The sequence below is a fragment of the Tympanuchus pallidicinctus genome, unplaced genomic scaffold (assembly GCF_026119805.1).
Source record: "Tympanuchus pallidicinctus isolate F22 unplaced genomic scaffold, pur_lepc_1.0 scaffold5, whole genome shotgun sequence".
NCBI lineage: Eukaryota > Metazoa > Chordata > Aves > Galliformes > Phasianidae > Tympanuchus > Tympanuchus pallidicinctus.
Genome location: NW_026294769.1, coordinates 51,900,847 through 51,924,135, shown reverse-complemented (window position 1 = coordinate 51,924,135; position 23,289 = coordinate 51,900,847). Strand labels below are relative to the sequence as shown.

General features: G+C 37.7%; 1 protein-coding gene across 1 annotated transcript; it reads right to left on the bottom strand.

The window, feature by feature from the left end:
- Window positions 1-7,206: 7,206 nt before the first annotated feature.
- Window positions 7,207-23,004, bottom strand: CALB1 (calbindin 1). Its single transcript, XM_052703382.1, has 11 exons — window positions 22,837-23,004; window positions 22,506-22,582; window positions 17,820-17,894; window positions 13,688-13,771; window positions 13,550-13,606; window positions 10,930-11,007; window positions 8,489-8,544; window positions 8,367-8,406; window positions 8,223-8,276; window positions 8,029-8,100; window positions 7,207-7,611 (listed from the first exon to the last, which is right to left on the bottom strand). Exons 1-11 carry the CDS (start codon window positions 22,916-22,918, stop codon window positions 7,498-7,500), a joined length of 789 nt encoding a protein of 262 aa, XP_052559342.1. The 5' UTR covers window positions 22,919-23,004; the 3' UTR covers window positions 7,207-7,497.
- Window positions 23,005-23,289: the final 285 nt, after the last annotated feature.

Below are 23,289 nucleotides of genomic sequence, written 5' to 3'. Positions count from 1 at the left end.
TATTTGGAATATAACTTGTCTTTTTCCATCTGCAGTCTAACCTTATAAATAGCAAACAACAGTTTTCTAAAATTTTGTTTTACTTTAATTAAAAGAAAAAAACCACAAAAAACAACAAAACAAACAAACAAAAAATGTTCAACACTGCAGCCTGGGAGAAGGGCCTCGCTTTTAGAGTCTTTTGCAAAAAACTTCAGAGGAGACTTGGTTGACTTCATGAGTTTTGGAGTCGAGGATGTAGAGGATCCAAAGGGTGCTACAGTGCAACTGAAAAAGAGGTATTTGCAGCGTACATGGGGGTTGGGGCTGCTTCAGATATGATTGGTACTGAAGCACAACTTATTTTAGAGCCTTGACTACTGGTGCTAAATTGGATGTTTAAAGGGAAGGTCCTCTCCTCGCACTGTGGTACTTGGAGTATGTGGATTGCATTGATTACGTAGTGGGCTTGGATGGGGAACACTAATCATTCAGGAATCTTGGAAGTGATCATGGACTGGCCTGAAAGTAAGAACTTTGAAATACCATCAGGGGAAGAGGTGAGGTGTGGAAGAGGCCCCCACCGTACAACGAATTACCAGAGATTGAAAAAGAGGTATGACTTATTCTCTGATGAGTTTTGCCATATAGTGGGAAAGTATTGAAGGTGGAAAGCTGCTATGTGGAGTCCTTTAAGATGAGGAGACCGTCATCACTATCTGAGCTATAAAAATGGATGAGATTCAAGATGTGAAAGACTGCACAATGTCCAAATGAGAACATTGTCACCTGGACGCTCTGGTGTTGGGATGCTGGGACCAGTAATGTGGATTTAGATTGCAAAGAAGCCCTCTGGCTAGTAGGTATTATTAGGGATCCAGCCAATATCAGAGGAATTAGTAGAAAACAGAATTGAGATTACACCCTCTGAAACTGAATTTTAACAGCCCTAAGGGAGAGAGATCCCTTCAAGGAAGACTTGATGTTTCATCAAAGTAAATGGACATCTATGGAAAGATATATCCACTATCTAAGGGAATTACCCTTCTACCTAAATATAATTGTTAGTCTGAAGAAAACCTAAATCATTAAGTCCTGATGTTAGCACTTTGGTAATAAGACCTAAATTTGTGAGTAACAAAACTTCAAGTTATTAGCAATGCTACATATGTTTACATGAAATGCAACTCCTATGGTTACATACATTTTGAAATACATGACTATCTTGGTCTCAGCTTTTTGATGACATTTTTAGTCTGTTATGCTGAACTTCAGAAATGACATTTAAGAAATAGTAATGCCTTCTTAAGTAGCTCTTTCTTTAGCATGATTAACTTAATGTTCTTGAAAAACTAAAAATCAATTGCTACTAATGTGTGCAAGACAAGGGGAGTCCCTGCACTCAATTTGAATTGACAGCTGCCAGACAATCTGTAAGACTGCGTTAGTTCTGACTCTAGTCAGTTCATTGCAACCAAAAAGATTCAAACTAGTTATAAGCAAGTGATCAAAGTACACTTCCTAGATTTAGAAGGTTGCCTAGTGTGATCACTCTCCTGCTCTGCTTTAAATAATGAATTGAATTCTTCAAAGAAATTAACAGTCTCTGACCTTTCCAGCCTGAAAGCCAAGCCTTTTAAAAATTCTCTTTAATTTCACCATCCACACATAAAAATATGGACATAGAGCTGTACGTGTTTTGAAACTGATAGAGTGACTTAAGAATCCAGAATGTAAAAGAAATTAAAAAATGCGTCCTTTCAAGTTTTGTCAAGTTTTTTTCAAGACAACTGTTTTTTGCTTTACCCATGCTTCAGGCTGCATTAGCATGTCAACATCTGACTGAGATTATTTGGTTGCCTTAAAATGAAGATGAAGCAAGTTGTGTGTTCTGCTGCAATGGTGGACTATGTGAGGTGGAATTTGTGTAATAATAAAGACAATTTCCACATGCCATCTTTATCCTGAGAATGGTGAACCTGTGCTACAGAAGATAAGAAAATCCTTCTTTCCTTCATTGCCATGCTCGTCAGTTTCAGGCCATTGCTTCTATGGCTCGCTTTAATTTATAACAATATATAACAATGATTCATAACAAACCTTTCAACCACTCTTTCCTGGACATTCCAAGTTACAGCTACATGTCTTTTAAGGATGTCTTGCTTTCTTTTGTTATACCTTGTGAAGTCAGAACACTGAAGGGAAGCCTATTAAAACCTGTCTTGTAAGTAACTATTAGGTATCTGATAATATTTGAGAACTTTCATTACTTGCAGGCACAGGCATTGCTTCCAAAGTATGTTAGTGTACCTGTTTACTGTCTGTAGCTAAATAATTAATTGTGGCAAACATTTTTAAAGCATATGTTATTTAGTAACAAGCAGAAAACATTTTTTAAATTTTAATGAGAATCTATAATAAGAATGTAGTTTCTTATCTATACCAACTATATTCATTTCAATTTATGCAATTTTGCTGCTTTTAGATTCTGAAAGTTGTGTTGGCAAAATGAATACAAGGTGATGATGCAGGTTTTGAGTGCAACATAACATGTTTTAGAATTGCATGTTATTCCTAATATATGGATTTAGTGAAGTGGGGGGGGGGAAAAAAAGTAACTCTGATCTCTAACCTATTTCTGCAAGAGTGCAGAGTAGTCAGTTGTCTTAAATGTGTGTCCTTCCTTAAAAGAGTTGTTACACTTTTTATGGACTGTGAAGTGTTTATGTTCAAATGTATGTTTTACCTAAATACAGTTTGTTTGTTACTAAGGTAGCAAGATGTGATATTTGAGCCTCAAGAGAATGACTTGCAGCAGCCACCAAGCCCAGACAGTGTCTAGCTGGGTTTGAACATCTCATAAGAACCTCTTCCTAAATACCAGCGAGAATTAGACTGTCCTGAAAGAGGCATAAGATAAGTAAGTCCCATGAGGTGCCTTACTCACAAACATAGTCCATGGTTGCATATTGCGCGTTTCTCACAGTTTGACATAAAGAGCTCAGTAATAATAATAGGAGATGGATAGTATCTGCATTCCAAGTGCAGTGTTCTTTGCTAGGGTCTGGGCAAGCACAAATACAGACTGCACAGTGAATGGCTTGAAAGCAGCCCTGAGAAGGATTTGGGGATGTCAGTGGATGAAAGACCCAACATGAGCTGGTGATGTGTGCTTGCAGCCTAGGCAGCCAACTGTATCCTCAGTTGCATGAAGAGAAGCATAACCAGCAGCTTGAGAGAGGTGATTCTGCTCTTGTGGGACACCACCTGGAGTACAGCATCCAGTTCTGAAGTCCCCAGCACAAGAAAAACATAGAGTTGTTGAAGCTGGTCCAAAGGAGGGCTGTGAAGATGATCAGAGGGCTGGAGCACCTCCCCTAGGAGGGTGGGCTGAGGGAGCTGGGACAGTCTGGAGAAGAGAAGGCTCAAAGGAGACCTTATAGCAGCCTTCCAGTACCATAGGTTCCTATCTGTCCGTACTGACTTTGAAGTTCACTGGGACGTGAGTTTCTTATTTATCTTTACAGATCTGCTATCAGAGAGGATCTAAGGGAAAGATATGAAGAGGGCAACATGGATGGGGAATGCTGAGGTCCCTGAGTTTCTGCAGCCCAGAGCAGAGGAGCTGAGGGGAGGCCTGACGGCGGCTGCAGCTCCTCACGGGGAGCGGAGGGGCAGCGCTGAGCTCTGTTCTGTGTGACAGCGACAGGGCCCGAGGGAACGGCATGGAGCTGCGTCAGGGGAGGGAGGGTGGCGGTCAGGGACAGGGGCTGCACCGGAGGGCGCTGGGCACGGAACGGGCTGCACGGGGCAGTGGGCACGGCCCCAGTGCCGGAGTTCAGGGAGCGTTTGGGCAGCGCTCTCAGACACCGGGTCTGAATTTTGGGTGGTCCTGCAGGGAGCCAAGAATGGGATTCCATAATTCTCGTGGGTCCCTTCTGACTCAGAATATTATTATTATTATTATTATTATTTTTTTTTTTGTTAATGCTGATAACATTCACATAATAAGGTCAGTGAAGCACAAATTTTTAACTTAATCCATGGAGCAATTTTGTGTTGTAGAGAGTAAATTTGGAATGTCACTCCAGCCCAAGTAAAAATCCCAGTCTTTCTTGTGATAATTTAATGTGCATTAAAATAAAATGATCTTTGGGATTTCAGTGCTTTGCCTGCTTTTAATTGGTGCAGAAGAGCTTCAGTTAATTTCAGAGGGGTTTGGGAATGCTCCACAATACAGAAATTCAGGCCACATATATTTAGGTGCCCATGTATGGATTCTGAACCTTCTTGTTGACATTGCAAGTATGTGTGGATTTTGCTACACCTCAGCTACCAGTGACTACATCTAGCGATTGCAGTGTGGGCTTAATATGAATACACAAGATAACAAATGGAAATTAATCACAAAATGCTAATGTTGCTTAATGGAATAAACAATCCTAGTGAATGCAGAGTTCTAGCAGCAGTGTATTGGTATTCTGTGAGATGAGGGTCATTTTGTGTAAAAGCGCTGCTGGCTCTGATCTCTATTTGACATGTCCACAGTGTGGAATATGCTGCTGAGAACCTTCTGAAACTTGCTAGGGTATTCTTTGCAAAGATGTGTGGTTTCCTAATTTGCGATCTATGGCAATTAGACCACAGCAGTGATGCTATGAATGTGATTTTTTTCAGGATAGAAATGTGCAGCAGAGAAGAAAAGCTAAATCGCTTGCTTCAAAGCCTGTGTTTGTTCTTGACAAAATCATCAGTAAAACTTCTCTTGCTCTTCTCTATAACGGGCAGTGAGTTATATCAAAGCTTCAGTGGTCGATGACTTGCAATCAGGTGAGACACTCTGAGGTGTGCTAATGGGACATCTGGATACTGTTAAAGTTTGCATTAGCAGATGCGGCATTTATAATGTCCAAGGTTTTTTAAAAGGCCAAATGGTTACTGGATTTTTGTTTTCTTTGAGAATTAGGAAACTTTTACTGCCTTCTACTGTAAAATGATTAGAAAATCTGTTTTACTGAATGCTTGCCAGAAGAAAGAAGCTTGCAGTCTTTCTCAGTGTCGCCTCTCTTATTGACCTAATCCTTGTTCAGCCTCAACCCTGGCAGTTCTGAGAGCTCTGTCCTGGATCACTGAAGAGATTTGAAAGCATGGAGACCTTACAGCAGACTTAGCTGTATTTGCTATAAACTTAGCTGTTCGTTGGTAGAATAGTCATCTTTTTTAGAATGGTGTTGTTAAATCATTGTCTTTTATTCACGAGAACATACTGGAAGAAATATTCGCTCTGCAGGTAGCTTTGTTGTATGGAGGGAGAAAATTGCAAACAGTGGTAGGAGCAGCATGGCTTCAGAACAAGCAACTTTGCTCATGCTCAGGAACGCATATCTCAGTTTCTGTGATGACTTTTTGTCAAAACGCTTTACCTTATCTTTCACTGTAATGCTTTCAGCAAACAGTCATGTTACATCATATTTTGCATACAATTTTTTTTTTTAACATTTACACTGTTAAAATGTTAAAATAAGGCAAAATTCAGGATTTCAACTGCACAAGATGAACAATATCAATCATTTATTGTACTGATAGGCAGATAATCTTTTCACTATTCCTTCGCTTTACATATACAATTGTATTTCACATTGCATAGAGTGAACAAGCAGGTGAGAAGTTAAATCACTGTGTGGAGTGGGAGTAAAGCCATGGGAATGAGCTAAATTAATCTCACTTCAGTTTTTGTGCCTTTCTTCAGCAAGGCCCCATCCTGCACTCCATAACATGTCAAGGCTGAGGGAGTCTGGGGCCTTAAGGCTGTTTCTGAAATGGCATTTAGTTGCCTGACTTCACCTGAGGTCACGGATTAATTTCAGTTGGATTTGAGTGCCAAAATAATCTTGGAGGATCTGCTCCTCATTGCTTGAGATACATTTCAAATAAAATGCATTTCCTACTGCTTGTTAAGTAAGTGATGCATTTGAGAAGTTATATAAAGCTAATCAGCTAATCTTCTAACCTGCTTCTGAAACAGCTTTCTGTGTATGGAAGTAACACAGATTTAATGTGTTGCTTTCTTAACTTTAAGACACAGCCCAATTTCCTTCCTACACCAGTATATACTGGCCTGGATGTTCGTAGAGGTGCTGGTACAAAGGTGGTGTAAAGTAAAACAGCCAGGCCAAAAAAGAAAACAAAATAAATAAAAAAAAAAAAAAAAAAAAAAGGAAGAGGAAAGAGCTTGTTCCATATTATATTTCACATTTTAAAAAAATACTTCTCTAGCTTAATAAAAAGCAGAGCATGGGTAAACTGAATTACTAAACTGTTATAAAATCTTTACTAGGTCTTATATTTATTTTAGTGTTAACTTTTATTAGTATTATTACAGATTAATAAGTCAGTGTAAGATCCAAGGAGGCACAATTTTTCAAAATAATTGTTTTGTCCTTTACATGGTACAGAAAAGAACATCCAGGAGAGAGACAAACTAGACAACAGTAGTCTTAGGATATTAAATTTAATCATAGATTACACAGAATATGATGTAAAAACAGCAATTTACTAGAATAATATAACCTGCAAAATGTGAAAATAGTTTAGAAAATGGATTGTCATATTCTCTGACACAGCAATAGTCATGAAAGGTACACTTATAATATCATATGTTAATCTGTGTATTAACTATGCTATCTGTCATTTAATCAGGATTCCAAGACAGATTAAAGGCATTTGTTTCTGAAGTGCCTATGTTTAAATTCAGTAAAGTTAAACAGCAAGATTGAGAACAGCATATTTTTGACAACTACTGTGTGGAGATCTATCACAGATAAATGCTTCCTCTATATACTTGGAGTTCATAATGAGAAGAGTAGTTTTTCAACTGCAGAGAGCACAGACCTGTAAGTGGTGGTTTGACAACTGGAAATATTTCTTGGAGTGTAGTTTTGGAGTGTAGACATGCCTACTTCTTTTTCCTTTTCCAGCCTAAATCATATTTCTTCTGAATTTGTATCTTAAAACAAAACAAAACAAAAAAACAACAACAAAAAAAAACAAAAACAAAAAAACAACAACCCAAACAAAAAACCCAAACGTGTAGTTGTAAGTGGAAGAGAAATTTCTAGACCTTTTGTTATGTAGATCAACAAGGAAAAATGTTGCAAGTGTCAAAGGATATGGTAACCACAACAACATCAGCAGGTGTAATTTTTTTTCAGGCATGTTCATGAAAGCAAAAAAAAAAAAAAAAAAAAAAAAAAAGCCAAAAAAAAAATCCAACCCCAACATGTTTTTTAGTTTCTTTTGAATATACAGACTGGCCCAAACATAGACATTCTCTTTATCAATCTTATTGTTACAAAAACTGTACATTACCAACACTATAGAAACAAACTTAAAGGAATGTGCCACACATCCTGTTTAATTTTCTATATGCAGTTTAAAAATACAGCCTACTCCCTTATAGTGCACAGTTATCGTGTAGATAGAATACATCACTAGTTAAGTGGACATGAGAGAAGAGTTTTAATTTTCCTCAGCACAAAGAATGAGAGCCAGTTCTGCTCGGTAAAGCTTTCCTCCATCAGACAAGGCCATGATGCTTTTCTTGTATGTCGCAAGGTTGTTAATGTCTAATTCCTATTTAAAGAACAGATAATGCTTTATAATCCTGTTTAGTTACCAGCATGAACAAGTTTGCTGCCAATAGCAGAAAATAAGGAGGGGAAAAAAAAAAAAAATGATGTTCTCAGCCTTTCTAACAGTAACACATTGAAAATGTTGTTGTATATTTACATGATCCATGTTATAGGCATATGTTAGACTGCTGCTAGCTGATGCCTAATAAGCAAGCTTTTGACAGTGTTGCTGTGTAATCACAATTCCCTTAGTTAAGGCTTTACACTGCTATGACTTCTGCCAAGATTTTTAGTTTTGCCTTGACTTCAGGAATTATGACTTAGAAGTTCTATATTTATCTTAATTGGGTGGATTAAAGTGTCCTTAAAATCCAAATTAAATCTAATCTCTAAGGGGAAAAAAGCCCTCTGGGATTACCTTTTTGTTCTTTTCACAGAGATCCTTCAGTAGTGCATCAAGTTCATTTTCATCTATATATCCATTGCCATCCTGAAAAATAGCATTAAAGAGAACATCAAGCATTTATTCTTCTTTTCAGAGGTTTTCCCCAAATTCTGAAAACAAGTGCCATTAAACTAATCAATTAATAAAAAGGCTTTCTAAAGACTTACTTGATCATACATCTCGAAGGCTTTATTGAACTCTTTTGCACACATTTTGACACCCTAAACACCAAAAAGAAAAAAAAAATATCCATTTATGACACTGAATATGTGTAATATTAACAGTTTAACCATAAGACAATGAATTCTTACCTGAAATTTAATAAGAAAATTTTCCTGTACTGGGAGTAGCCTTTGGACATAAAAAACAAAGGTCAACATATTTACTGTAATTAGTATATAATATTTGTTCTGAAAGGAGACAGGAGGCATACCTGGCTAGTTCAGTAAGCTCCAACTTTCCATCATTGTTTGCATCAAACATCCTGAGCTGAAAGAGTACATGTTTTTACATTACTAATTGCAATTAATTAACATAGTAAAGAAGACACTTATTTGGAAAACAAACTTAATGAAATTTAGCCTTTGTTTAACACTGAAGTGATGGCCCCAAGTTTTAACTGTCTCATTTACCATGTAATACATGTCTTTAATGTGCGGAAGAAATAATTTATAGTCATTAATTGTACTGCAAAAGCCTGATAAGAAACCAGATGAACAATTTTGATTAACCTACTCAAAGGTAGGTCTTAACCTGCCTAGAGTGATGAATGTCCCATATAAGAAATGTGTGTAAATTATTTATAAGATAGAAATGTTGACATGATAACATTTTACTTTTTACTTCATGTCATATAATAATAGCATCATTATTCTTCCTTCATAGAGCTGGAACAATAGTCAGGTAAAGTTCAACAGAATTCCAGACATTCAATTTCTTAGGAAATTATAGACATTTCATTCAATTGGCTGCTGGGCTTAAATATGTAAAGATTGCATTCTTTTTCTGTGATATATTTCAATAAAAGACTGAAGAGGTGCAGTAGACATTTTATTGGTAGTATAAAAATGGGAAATAAAGTGTCTTCAAATAATTCTAATCAAATTGTAGGAATAAAAATATATAAAATTTGACAAAATAGGCAAATACTACTTCTAATCACTCTTAATCATCATATTGCTTTAGAGTGCTTTCCATTTAGCCCTTGAAAAGATGAGCTCCTGCTGCATATATTTGTTATTAGAAGTAGCTGGAGATATTATCCCTGCATGGAACTTCCTCTCCCATTTTTTCTGTCTATATAGTTCAGTTTTTCTACTTTCAAATAGTATTTTGCCTTTGCTGTATAAGAGACACAAAAGCAGCAAACTGTACAAAGCATTTTTAGGCATTGTACTGAAAACAAATACTACCACCCACACTCATTCCATCACTTTCAATCACAGTAATTCCAGATGTAATTTTTAGCTAAGAGGAAAATTTGAGCTGTGTATCAAGGTAAGTGAACATCCTTTCAAATGCCATGAAAGAAGACTCATTTTCATTTTTCTAAGATACAGCGAATGGCAATGGAGAACAGAAAAGAGACCAATTCTATAAACATTTCTGTATAACACCCTAGCTCCTTCTAACACCTCCCTTCCTTGTGTAAAAGCATCTGCTTTGTGTGCATTTCACATGAAGGAGTTATATTTAGAGGAGGTAAGCAGTGGGAGCTGTAAAGTCAATTGTTTTAACAGGTTGTTAGTAACTGTGCCTGCCTGCAGGTTCTAGATGCTGTGTGTTTTCCATCAGCCTTAGTTCTGAGTTTCTGGGGAGATTATGGAAGTGTTGGCTTTAAAAGTTCTTCCTTATTGCTCTTAATTCTTTGTCAATGTGTCTCTCTGCAGAGGCCCTTTAATACGAAGGTCCAAAACTAAATGAATAGGATATGTGTTTTATCTTCACTGGGGAATAAACAGTGACAATTGCTAAATGTAAATTTAGGTAAATGACTTGTACAACAAACCAGCAGACTTCTGTCAGGAAAGAAACAAGTTTTGATCAACCGTTCTGACTTCAGGCCACTTCGAGTGCTTGCATCAAAAACCTAGCATGTTTTTGATGGCTAAAAATATTTTGGGATGAAACCAAAGTAGGAAAACCAAAGTACAGTGTTAGAAATTTCATGAAAACAAGAGTTCTGAGTCTTTTTCGTCTTGAAATTTCCATTCAGATGCCAGTAGTGTCTATACCATGTAGCACAGTAGTGGTGGATAGAAGGAATGCTCGAAGGAAATAGTTGATTTAAGGCCAGAGAAGGAAATAGTTGATTTAAGGCAAGAGAAATGACAGTTTGGTTATAGTGCATATTAGGAATATTATTCTTTTATAATTACACACAAGAAGTGAGAAGAGTGTGGTGCTTGTAAATCTATTAAGAATTCATCATGCATTGATGGCTTTTAGGACAAGAGACAAACACTGCAAACAGGGAAAATATACAGAGTGATCAAAGTATGATAATGTAATTATGACTAGCACAGTTTTTCTCCTTTGAACTCTGAAGTCTTTGATTTTATCCCTAACTTTGATTTTACCCCTAACGGAATGGGGAAGTAAAACAGGGGAACATTCTTTGCACCACACTATGACAGGATCTACTGTTTAATAAGCACCGTGAAGGTTCAAAATTCCTGATCCACTTTTTGTAGCAGCTCTGAAAAGTACACAGCTACTGGGGTACTTGCAGTGCTTGATGTCATCTCAGCGCTGCAATGACACAGCAGCCTCATTTGGCCTGATTATGACGTAGTGGGGCCCAAGTAATTTGGAACCTTCTAGCAGCTGAAGCTAAACACAGTCTTGACAAAATATGCCGTTATAGATTCTTACCATTATTTCTGTATATTCTGTTAGCTTTGAGTCTTCAATCTGCTTATTTGCTTTCTGTAATAAATCTTTCAAGAAACTCTGTTGAAATAAAGAGAGTGTAACAGGTGAATTTTTATCTATGGTATAAAATGCTTGACTTGCTAACTTCAAATTAAAGTAATGGGAAATACTACTTCCAATTTAATTTTTATTGTTGCAGTTCAAAATAAGTAAGAAAAGGCATAGCAATTAACAGTTATGTCTGTAACAGTTTCTTTATGATCATTTCAACTATACTACACAGTTTCATAAAGCGCTGTACATTGAATGACATTTGTTGTAATGTGAATTTGGAAGAAATGGCTTGACAAACCTCTTCATAATCAGTTCTATCAGTAAATTAAACCAATTAACCTTGAGACTCCTTGGAAAACTTGGATGCCAACACAGGAACAATTTTACAGAAAAGATCAATGATTAATCATTTTCCTCCTTGCCTGTGGCAGTAACTGATGCTAGAAGTGAACATGTTAACCTATGTCACTCCCTCTCTCCTCATACTTTAAATCTGTGTGGCCAATTTTGCTAGATTTATTTATTTATTTTTTTAATGAGAATTGGATGCAGCATCCTGTGGCTTTCTAATCAGATATTTTGAATGACAGCCATTTTTACTTAACAAAAATACTACCGATTCTACCCATGCAGAGGTTGAAATTTCTGTTACAAGACTGTTACAAAATTTCAGCTGTACTCTTTGTAAATGGACATTACTACAGAAATATGTTTAATCTTATGTGCTCTCATGGAAAATAGGGCTAACCTGTCCATCAGAATGTCTTGTGACAAGATAATTTACACTTAAACTTTCCTTTGTCACTGTCTGATCTGAGCTGTTACCAAAACATTTCCAAATATGCAGTGATGGAGTGTCTGACTCCTCCTGAGACAACATATTCCACTGCCAGAATTGTTGATGGAAAGTTTTGCTCACTTCCAACCTAAATTGCTCGCTGAAAGTAATTAAGTAGGTATATTCCTTACTCAGCAAATATTTAAAATGTTTGGGCATGGCAAAAAATATAAATTATTCCTAAAATTAAAATTTCACATTTATGTCTTATTTTCAGAGACTTTTTTCTCTGAGATCTCATAGCACTTGAGAGATAGGACCATTAGGGGTCCAGTTAAAATTTCTTAGTTCTTCAACTATTCCTAAGTTAGCCCTGCCTTTTTAAAGTCTATTTTAAATTATAGCAGCTGGCAACAGTCTGTAAAGAACTGTCTAACAACTGGAGAGTAATCAATAGCTGCATGTTTGGCCTCCTCCTGCTTGTGACAACTTCTGATACATAAATGTGCTGTGAGCAGGCAGCAGAAGAATGGGCTTGTCTGTCTGCGGGCTACATTGAGGAGGATTCCTTGGTAAGTGCCATACACGTACAAAATTCAAAAAAGGGAAAAGGAATAAATTGAAAAAAATAGTCCAAACTAGATGGATAGACACTGCTAAATCTCTTACTACGAATGGTTTTGACTTCTCTGAATATAATCTACAGCAACCGAACTGTGGAAAAAAGCTCCTTTCTACTCAATCTGCTGTATATGGCAGCTCTCCTATGGGGAAAGGCTGAGAGAGCTCAAATTATTCAGCCTGAAAAAGAGGATACACAGGGGAATTTCATCAGTGTCTATAAATATGTGAAGGAAGGGTGCAAAGAGGACAAGAGGCAATGGGCACAAATTGGAGCACAGGAGGTCCCTCTGGGCAGCAGGTAGAACTTCTGTGCTGTGCATTGCTGGAGCACTGGCACAGGTTGCCCAGAGGCTGTGGGTAATCCTCCCTGGAGACCTTCAGAAGCCACCTGGCCATGGGCCTGGGCCCCCTGCTCTGGGTGTCTCTGCTGGAGCACGAGTGGGCCAGATGGACCCAGAGAGCCCTGCCAGCTTCAGCCATTCTGTGATCCTGCAACAATGATTCAGCACCTACAAATTTATGTTAGTTTTATGACAAGAGTAAATCATTCCAGTTTCAAGTTTTGTTAATTCTCTAAGACTGAGATGATTAGTGGAATGATTCTGCCCTTTTTATGCATTTTAAAACTGATAGATACCTCCCACCAAGTTAGCTGAGCATGGGCAAGACAATTCCAGCTGTGTTAACAGTAGTGCAGTGGAAACTGAACAAGTTGATGATACTTGAGAGAGCACAAGCAGCCCAGTAGGATAATGATTAATAGTAATTATGCCCATAGGAAAACAAAAACACACACAAAACAAACAACATCACAAAATCAGCCTCTACCCTAAACAGCCTCTGAGAAGAACAGTGTGTCTTACTCAGAGCTGTCTGGTTTCCCAGGGCAGAAATAATCTTTCCTACTTCTCAGTGAGAGCATCAGCCATCTCAAGTCGCTTGAGACAAATATTCATCTGAGTTAAACCACATTTTTAGAAACATTTATCAGATTAGAGATGCACTTTAAATGATTTACTGGTGATAAAAACACCATCTAATCATATTGCTTTCAGTTGTGTCTGAAATGCAAAAATATGCACCAATGAGTACGAACAAACAGATCCAGTGTCCATAATCCAATCTCGAATCTCATTTTGTGCACACTCATTAGTATCAGCTTACCTTAAGTTCCTCAGAATCAATGAAGCCACTGTGGTCACTGTCATATTTTCTCCATGTCTGCAATCAGATGATTTGATAATGAATTTATGGCAATCAGGTCTCGGATGACTTTACAGAAGGAAAAATTTCACAGTGTACCTGCATGAAATCTTCACTCGACTTTAGCTGCTGGCACCTAAAGAACAACAGGAAATTCTCCTCCGTCGGCAACACCTGAGCAAGCTGTGACAGATTTTAAAAAATTAAATTAAGTTCTGATTTTCCATTAGGCCAGATGAGCTTTTGAATGAGTATGGCACTTTTGAAAGCGTGTGAAATTCTGCATGGTCCTACTGTCTTAGTATACTCTCACAAGAACCTTCATCCCATAAGCCCAAACATCAGGATGATGCCTCTGAAAGGCTTCTGGCTTGCAGCTTTTCCATATTCATCCAAGTCAAACAGAAGTGAGGACTGAGGTAAGGCAATGAAACAGCAGTTTACTGAAGGAAAAAGGAAAAAAGTTGACCTATTCAAAGTCAGGATCTGTAATAAAAACCTCACAATCAGTGAGAAAGGGAAAGCATGAAACAAAGATATTTAATGGATGAGTTTGAAGGACCATGAAAATTAAGAAAATGAGGAAGAAAAATCACTAATAGATACCGAATATGAGGAAGAAGAGGCAAGAACATGTGTGTAAGGAAAGCAGAAAAATAAACCAGAAAAAAAAAAAAAAAAAGAGTATATAAAGGTTGGCAGGGCAAGGAAATGGCAAATAGCTGTCATTTGTCAGATACAGAAACATTTTCAAGAAGAGCTATAACTATCAGAAGGAAATCAAAACTACTTTTAGCCCTACAGAATCAGGGGTGGTGTTTTTTTCCAATGTCTGTGTTACAAAAAGCTTTTTTAAAATCAGACATTATTGTACTGATTTTTTGAAAATGTTCATTTACTATAACTCAATTTTGACAAGTGACAAATGTAGAAGATGGAGAGTATGCTATATAATTAAAAGTAAAATCATGATTTGTTTTTAACAAAAGCCCAATATTTCTTTTTCTGTTCTTAAAATGTATGAAATATTTTTTGATTAGAGAAAACTTTTAACTTGAAGAATAGACCAGCTGTGCTTACTAGGAAGAGAAAACAGGGAAAAAAAGATATCTTAGCTGCATTATTTATGAAAAATGACATCTGCAGACTTCCTGTATCTCCATCTTAAAATTTGTATTCACATTTTTGCTTCATTCATTTCACATGCTCAGATTTCTTGTTTTGCTATTGCCTTATTTAGTGCTTTCACCCAACTGCTCAGGTTTTTTGGGGGGTTCCCATGGTGCTGTAGGTGACTTCAGCTCTCCCTGTCATTGTATAGCCACAACATAGTTTCTCTAAAATTATCTGCTCAAGAAGTCAGTCATATTCATCAAGTGCTTGTACAACTGAAAACACAAGTCAAAGTACTCTTCTTACAGAACAGAGCCACTGATTACAGACTGCCAAGCATCAGTGTTTTGAGTGTTTTTGCTAAATGGCTGAATTGAAAACCTAATCAACTTAAACAATGTGTTTTTGTCAGCAGCTTTTGAAATCTACTCCATTATAAATAGCAAATAATGTGTGGATAAGTATGCATTCATATAGGTGTAGCAGCTAAATGTGTGGAATTTAGTACCAGTTTATGGAAAATTTTCCTTATTTCTCCGATGAGAGGAAGCTCTGACTTTTGGAGTAGACCAGCTGTGCTGCTCAACAGCAAACACTGAATGGAAGAATTGATAAAAAAAAACACAGTCTGGGGAAGAGATTGCTTATCACAATGGGACCTTTCCAAAGAATCATGAACAGCTTACTAGCAGTACCAAACTGTGTATGAGGCACAAATAGCAATAGCAACTTAGTGCTTCTGTGCACCCTACTGCTTTCATGAGTAAGCGAGGACAGCATCAAAGCCCAGGCTCGATTTAACTCTCCCTACTCAGCTGCAGACTGAGGTAGATCTTTGTACGCTACCTAGCAGGAAAAAATACTCTCAGTTATTAAGACAATATAAGAACTATTTTCTAGAAATCATTCTTTAAATAAATGTCGGTAATTAAGATTCCTTTTGTATAATTCAGCGAATTTTCTTCTCAAAATCCTATAATGGAGAATGGGAGTAAAAATCGTTTATAGTAGTCAGTGGTTATTTTTATGGCAGAAGCAATTGTCAAAGGATGTGAATGTGGAATTACTACTGTCCTGAGTCTCAAAAATCCATGTTCCACATCTACATTTTAGTCCAAGCATTAGCCTGAATGAACACAGAAAGTGAAAGAAAGGGCTCTTACAAAATGATAAGCAAGTATAGAGGTCTGGCTCTGCATTTGACTTGTGAATGCTGGCTAAGATCTAGACGACTAAGTGCAGTGTGCTTCCAAAGACAAAGCTGACATTTAATCTGAGCACCAAACTGAAAATCCACTCCTTCCTCTATGAAGCCACCCAGGTCTCCTCTTTATCTCAGCCCACAAAACTTATTATGTGAAAGACATTTTCCTTCAGCTGCTGGGGTATCCGGTCTGATGGCTGGGAATCCAAATGCATTCACATATAAATTTTTTTAAACAACATTCATACTTCTTTATTTCAGAAAAAAAAGTGTTTACTGTATTATGTAAATTGGGAGCAATCTGGAATTACTGGGCATTCTTATTTATAAGGAAGGAGAATCAAGTTCAAATACCAACTTTAAAATCATACTGCTTGTAAAACTTAGGCTGAGTCCCATCAGCACTTTCCAAATCAAGCTTCGTGCTGATGTCAGTGAAATAAAATATAGATCTTGGGTTAGGAAACTGCTATATTAAGGGAGAGTCCCTTCAGTCACTGGACTGAGTGCTGTCATTATTCAGTGGCTTCAGTGGATGCTGAGTATGCTTGGCAGCTCACTGGAGGTGGTAAGCACCTTACCGTATTAGGCCCTGTGGGATTTGCTCACCTTTATGCATTAAGTCAATAGTACAATCAGAAATAGAACTTGAAAGGCAAAACTCTCCTTTATCTTCCCTAAGTAAAGAACAACAGTCACTGCAGGCACTGTCTGCTTATTCTTCTTGCATAATGCTTGCTATTACACAATTCAAAAGTACTGAATTAAGTGGGATTATTCAATAATAAATGAATAAGCAGTTGTTAGCACAAAAATAATTTGTAATGCTAAGTATTGTCAAAAGACGTATTTTAAAATTGCTTACAGCCGCAAGTGAAAGAAACTGTGTTTCCATAATTTAGTCATAGCTAGGTTTTCATATACATAAGTATTTTCAATTCAAACATATGACTGAGGAGGAAAAATATCTTCAAATGATGTATTATATCACTAGTGATACATCCTACTGAGTTTTACAGACTCTAATCACTCTTCTATTTTAAAAATAGCTACTGACCCAAAGTTGGTCACTGTAGAAATTTTGCAGACCTGGCTTGCTTTCAGCTGTTTCTTAATTAGCTATCTTAGATCATATTTCACACTATCAGAAAAAAATAATAATCATATTTAATAATAAAACTGCAGTCTGTACTGCACTCAGTGTGATATAAATGAGTTGTAGATTTAGGCTTGAAATAGTGCTTTCTCAAGCTGTAACCCAATGACCTCTCCTTTCTGATTTGCAGCACTGAACAATGAAAGTATGAGAAAATACAGTGGTTCCCTACTTCCCAGAAAGTCATCTAAATTATACAATTGTTGAGAGTCTGCAAGTGTAGAAAAGGTTGGCTGACTGCACCTTTATCCTCTTTAGAGAGTGGTAGAAAGGAATGGAAATATTCTGCCTCAGGTTTGGTTAAAGAAAAGGCTGGATTACAACTACTCTTAAAATTCTGCTTAAGTTTGCCATGATTAACATCCTATTTTGCCATATATGTGCATTGACTACCTATAGCGACTGCCCAATTACATTCACTTGCAAGTTACCTTACTACAGGAGCGGTGATGGAGTGTTAGTTCAAAATCATATGTAGAGATTAATCATATTTACCTTTCACAATTTAAATTTCTAAAATAGAGTTTTTAGCTGCTTTACAGGAAAACTGCATTGTGTTGATGCTTATTTATACTGAATCAAGTATGCAAATCTAAATGAAGTGTAGTGAAATATCTGGCAAAGGCTAAGGAATATTTTGCTTTTGGGTAAGGAAAAAAATCATTAGTGAAAAAAACACTAAAGATTCTCAGAGAAAGAAATTTTCTGTTTTAGTAAAAATCCAAACTATTTACTATCTTACTATATAACTATCTTACCTCAACAATTCCTATTTTTCCATCAGTAGCCTTGCCATACTGGTCCACGAATGCTTTCATTTCAGGTGTTAAGTCCTGTAAAGTTATAATGAAAGAATCAATATTTTTCAGATGCAGAGAAATGTATGCAAAGTACTTAAATATTCCATCAGTTGTCAATAAATTTACTATATTTGATTAAATATTCACACTTAATTATAGTTAGATTTCTCAAATTGAAGTGAAAATGAGTAATTTTTTTAGGATAGATAACATCACTGTGATAAGTTGTATTTCCTAAGGGGTGATATTATAGTCAACGTTAGTGATTGGTTTCTAAATTTTTAGAACTCCTATTTTAGTTTACAGAATAAAGAAACTGAGAAGACAGATGTGTTGGAAGATACATATAACAGCTCTTCTGTTTGAAGAGGATGACAGTGAAGTTCATTCTTAATCTGTTTTCTCAGTTTTCATTATTAAATGACTAAATTGAAGGCAGCGCAAAATCCTTCAAAATAAGAAACATTTCAGTACAATACCTCTGCATACCAATATGGCCTTTCCGCATCTGTGAGCTGGTTTTACCTGAACAATGGATGCTATTTTAGCTCTGAAAGAACTAACCATAATATCATATTCCTCACTGTCAAGTATATAGTTATCACGAAAACAGAATCCAAATGTCACTGCTGTAATTTAGAGAGAGAAGGCTTGGGAGAGAGATGCTTTGAGCAGCACCTTAAATCTGACATAACAAAGCCAGCAAATTGTTTTTTTGTATAAATTATGCCTCTTACTATACATTTGTACTCAAATACTATCTTCAGCCTAAGTTACAGCAAAGGTGCCAGCCTCAGGATGAATATTTATACACCTGATTTGACACTTCAACTGGACTTGCTTTGCCTTGCTATGAGCTGCCATCAACTTTCATTACTGATTAAACTTCTATTTTTCCTTGTATTTCTTATCAGACCGAGACAGTAAAACCATGCAGCAAGAATCAGGACTACAGCTATATTAAACTAATGGAAAATTCTATGCTTATAGATGAAGATATAGCTGTCATTAGAAATTAAAGTTTTAGTTGCTATAATAGTTCTGGTTATACAGGACCTAGGTGAATTTCTCACTGGAGACATGGGAACTATCAGCTGTACAAAGTCTGTTGAAGTTTGTCCCAAATTTCAACTTCAAATGCTAACTTAAATGTCAGTTCTTTATAGATGATACAATCGTGGCCTAGTATCCTATTTATGTCAAAGTCATCCATGGCAGGTTAGTAATTTGCCACAGCTTTAATTAGAGATGTAGTTATTAATACAGTGCAGTTCAATGTCACCTCTCATCTAATGATCCCAAAGTGGGCACAGATTTGTTTAGCAGTTGGAATGGAGAATTTAGACACCTGGATTTTAATTAGTGCTTGTTAAATATTTTGCTAATTCTTCTAGTATCACCTCCACAGTGCCAAACAGTGGTCAACCACTACAGGAGACATAGCTGCTTAGAGGCTACATGAAACAGGATGCTCATGCTAGTCCAGAAAGAGTCTTTTTTCTTTTTCTTGGTGCTTACTTCAGCTGCTTCTGAGGTAGCTGACAAGTCATGTTATTCAAATACATGTTCAGTCAAAAAACTTGTTTAAACTTAATCAAGTGTAGTTGCTTAATGCTTGAAATTAAGAAACTTCGCACCTTCATCTCCCCTCCTAAAGCTTAAGAGTCACTTACTCAACCAAGAGGAGTTGTAGAAAAAACAGCTCTGTTTTGGGATGATTTTTGAAATGTAAGGATAGATGGCACTACAGAAGCGCTTACATGACTGCATTGATAAACATCTATTAAATATTGGAATTAATGTTGGAATATTGAGAAATACTGTCCTCATCTGTATATGCAGAGCAAGTGAGTTAACAAATGTGGAGTAACTTTCCAAGATCCACTCTACTGACCTCTGTGTCACTCATTTACACTCCACAGGTTCTTCTCGTAACTTGCACACTTAGAGAACATATTGCATAAAAAGTAGGGCACAGCAAATGGAAGCTCTGTCTATACATTTATACAGTTTTTATCTTTAAAAAACTGTCAGTTCTTTCATAATGTCTGAAAGTATGCTAGGTCAAATCATTATCTATCACAATGCATGAAGTGAAAACACATAGTGTGACCAGAGAAAAGCCCAGGCCCTTAAACCCAGTACACGTCTATCCTTTGGAGCACTGGCAGTTCCAGCAATGGGGCTAACAGCAACCAAGCTGCATGCTATAGCTCCATCTTAGGAAAAGCAACTGTGAAAGTAGTACAGGCTTATTGTGTGGATTAATAAAAAGATTAGAATTAGAACATAATTAGAACAGCTCTCTGTAGCTGGGAATAATACTTAGAAATCTTAAACCATCCTGTTCAGTGACAGAATCAATGTGATTCTTTAATGCATACGGCATGACTGATGTAAAATCCAGCTATGAAGAATGCATAATTGAATATTTCAAAAATAGTGAGCAGGAAAGTGACTTGAAATGCAAAAGTTAATGATGACAAAGAAGCTTTGGCGTGTTAAGGGAAGGACAGATGAGGAAATGACATATAACTTACACTAGTTTCTCAATGTGTCCCTTCTGGCAAAAGAAAAGAAATTTAAAGCTACTGAACTAGCATCCCACGAGACAAGACTTGAACTAATGAGATGCTTGTTTGGCAAATGAACCTTCAAATCCAAGAATCAGCTTAGATTTGAAAGCTAAAATGACATACATCCATAATCCAGAAAAAAAAAAATCAAAGGTCAAGGTAACATCTACCAAAGGCAGAGTCAATAAACCATGTACCAAATTTGATGTTGCTACCGTGAATTGTTCTTCTCAAAAGAACACCCCAAAACCAGGCTTGATTCAGAGAAATGGCAAAAGAAAGCTTAATTAAGCTCCTGAGTGTTTTCAAAACAGAATGTGAGATACAAGGAAAGGTTACTCAAAAAATAGAATGAATGGTGAAGTGAAGCAGATAAGAAGAGTTCTGCAAAGTTCTTCTGTGTTACTTTGAGCAAGCTCTATTTTTAAGAGATGCACACTTCTTTTGAGAGAGAAAAGATTCTGATTTTGAAGTAACTAGCGTTTTTCTTTCAAGCTTCTAATTCGTTTTTCAAATTCCTAAATATCATCAGCACTTCTACTGACAATGTCATTGATACTAAATATAAACAGGCTTTAGTATCTTCTTTCTAACAAACAAACAGGAGTTTCCTTCACTTCTCCACAGAAAAGAGATATTTTCTGTTATAATATCTGACAGGCACAGAAGTTGTACTTATTTTTTTCTGTGCAAAAAAAGAAAGAACAAAACCACCTATTCTCTCTGAAAACCAATTTTTTGTATGGGTTTTTGAGGCTTTTTGAAATTTTAGTTTGTTCTTATTAACACTCATGAAAATGAGTGTCTACAGCAATTGCTATAAGAATTGACTGATACTTAGACTTAAAAATGAGGCATTGCTGGGAGACAGATTTTCAAGTGTGTGAAGTCTGCACTCATAGGATTACTAAGAAGCTAACCACAAGAAGATTTTCCACAAAATTTAAGAGTATGATTGTTTTTTTCTTTTTTTAAATTTGCTTCTAAAATCTACAGCAATATTAAAGTAAGTTATAGAAAGGTTATTGCTCAGTTCAGAGTTTGTTTTGTTTTGTTTTTAATGTTAAGTAATAACTTATTTCCACAAAGCACACATGCTAATTGGCTTTTTTTTTTTTTTTTTCCTTTCTGTTACTTTGGAAGTGTTTTAGCATAGATTGACTTGAGTAGACTTGGTAATGTTAGATATTTGAACATGGTGCTAAGTAGCCTGTTTTAGAAACTGATGACCCATAATTTATTTGTTAAAAAGATTCACTGCTATTTAAATTCAGATCTTTTCACGGAACCGTTCCTCTCTCTTTCTCCCTCTCTCCTTCTCTCCACACTCTCTTTTTTTTTTTTTTCTTTTTTTTTTTTTTTTTTTTTTTTCCCCAAGTGGGAATAGTTTGGAGGAAATTTGTAATTAAAAAATTAATAGCTGGCATTTGACAACAGCGTCAAAAACGTTGATGTCTCTGCTAGCAATCTGAACTACCAGGATTTGGTACTCATATTCCTGGTGTGCAACATTGGCAAAGGGCAAAAAGTGTTTAGCAGTCATCTGCAGATCTATTTACTGACCACCAAGGGGCAGGAATGCATTTCAGCCCATACTGTCCATTAAGCATGATATTAAAAGAGCCCAACTAACTTGAAGAGTTGGGTTTTCTTTTCTATTTTCTCTCTCTTTTTAAAATAAATTTATTTATTTTTTTAAGTATCAGTGCATATCTGGATCAGGTTGCAACAGGACAAAGTCTACCCATGAAAAAAGGATAATGTCCACGCATTTCTGAATTTTCTTGTTAAGCCCTTTGAGAAGTCCCAGCTCACAGACTGGTGAGATGTGAACAAGACTTGCTCACCAGCTGAATGGACACCCCTGACACCACCCTTCCAAATCAGAGGGCATGTTTCATTTAAAACCTGCTTATTTCTAACCCATCTACTTCTCTGCCTCGTGAGGCTGCTGGATGAACTGTGTGAAAGCAACAAGGAACAGAAGGAACAAAGGCACTGGGGTTTGCTCAAGAAAACTCTTCTTTCCCAGAGGGGATGGAAAAAGTGGGGCAAAAGGTTAACCTACCAAGCCTGCCTTCTTCCGTGCCTGCTGCAGCTCCTGGATGAAGTTTTGTAGCTCCTTCCCATCCATGTACCCATTGCCTACAACAAAAAGAGTTAGGCTTGTGGTCACCGCTCCCTCCAAACTCTCTCCGCTCTTCAGCGCTGCCAGGGATGTCTCTAGCCCGCGTTCTCCCTGCGGAGCTGCTCCCGCACTCCTTGCCCGACCTCCACCCCAGCCGTGCTGTCGTGCCAGCTGCGGGATGGCGGCCAGGGAGTGGTGGGACCCCCAGCCTCCCCCTCGCACACCCCCCGCCGGCCGCCCCCCGCCAACCCGGGAAGGGGAAAGGAGTCACCGTCGGAGTCGTAGTGGTGCCAGATCTCGAAGAACTGGGCGGCCGAGATCTCCACGCCCTGCAGGTGCGTCTCCGCCGTCATGGTGGGGGTGCGGAGGGGCTCAGTGGGGGCGCTGTCCGCGGTGCTGACTGTGCCCGCTGCCGGAGCGGCGACGGCGGCAGCTGCGGCGGCGACGACTCCGAGGGCTCCTCCCGCCGCCGCCCCGCCGAGGGCTATTTATGGGGCTGGCCCGGCACGGCCACTCCCCCCCCCCAGCGCTCCCCTCCCTCTCCGTGGGCCTCGGCGCTGCCTCCCGCCCTGGGCGGGGGTAGCCGGAGTTCTCCCGCCGGTGGCAGGGGCCCCGAGTTCTCGCCAAACATCCCTGCCCCCAGGCAGCTGCCTCTCAGTGCGAGGTGAGGGGTACTCGTTTGGGGCCCCGGGCAGAGACAGAAGTTGTTATGGGCCCCTCACCG

Coding starts and splice junctions, on each gene's coding strand:
- CALB1 (XM_052703382.1), bottom strand. CDS start 22,918: ATGACGGCGGAGACGCACCTGCAGGGCGTGGAGATCTCGGCCGCCCAG. Junction 17,895..22,505: donor CACGGAAGAAGGCAGGCTTG/GTAGGTTAACCT, acceptor ATAACTTTACAG/GACTTAACACCTGAAATGAA. Junction 8,101..8,222: donor CCTTCGAGATGTATGATCAA/GTAAGTCTTTAG, acceptor GCTATTTTTCAG/GATGGCAATGGATATATAGA.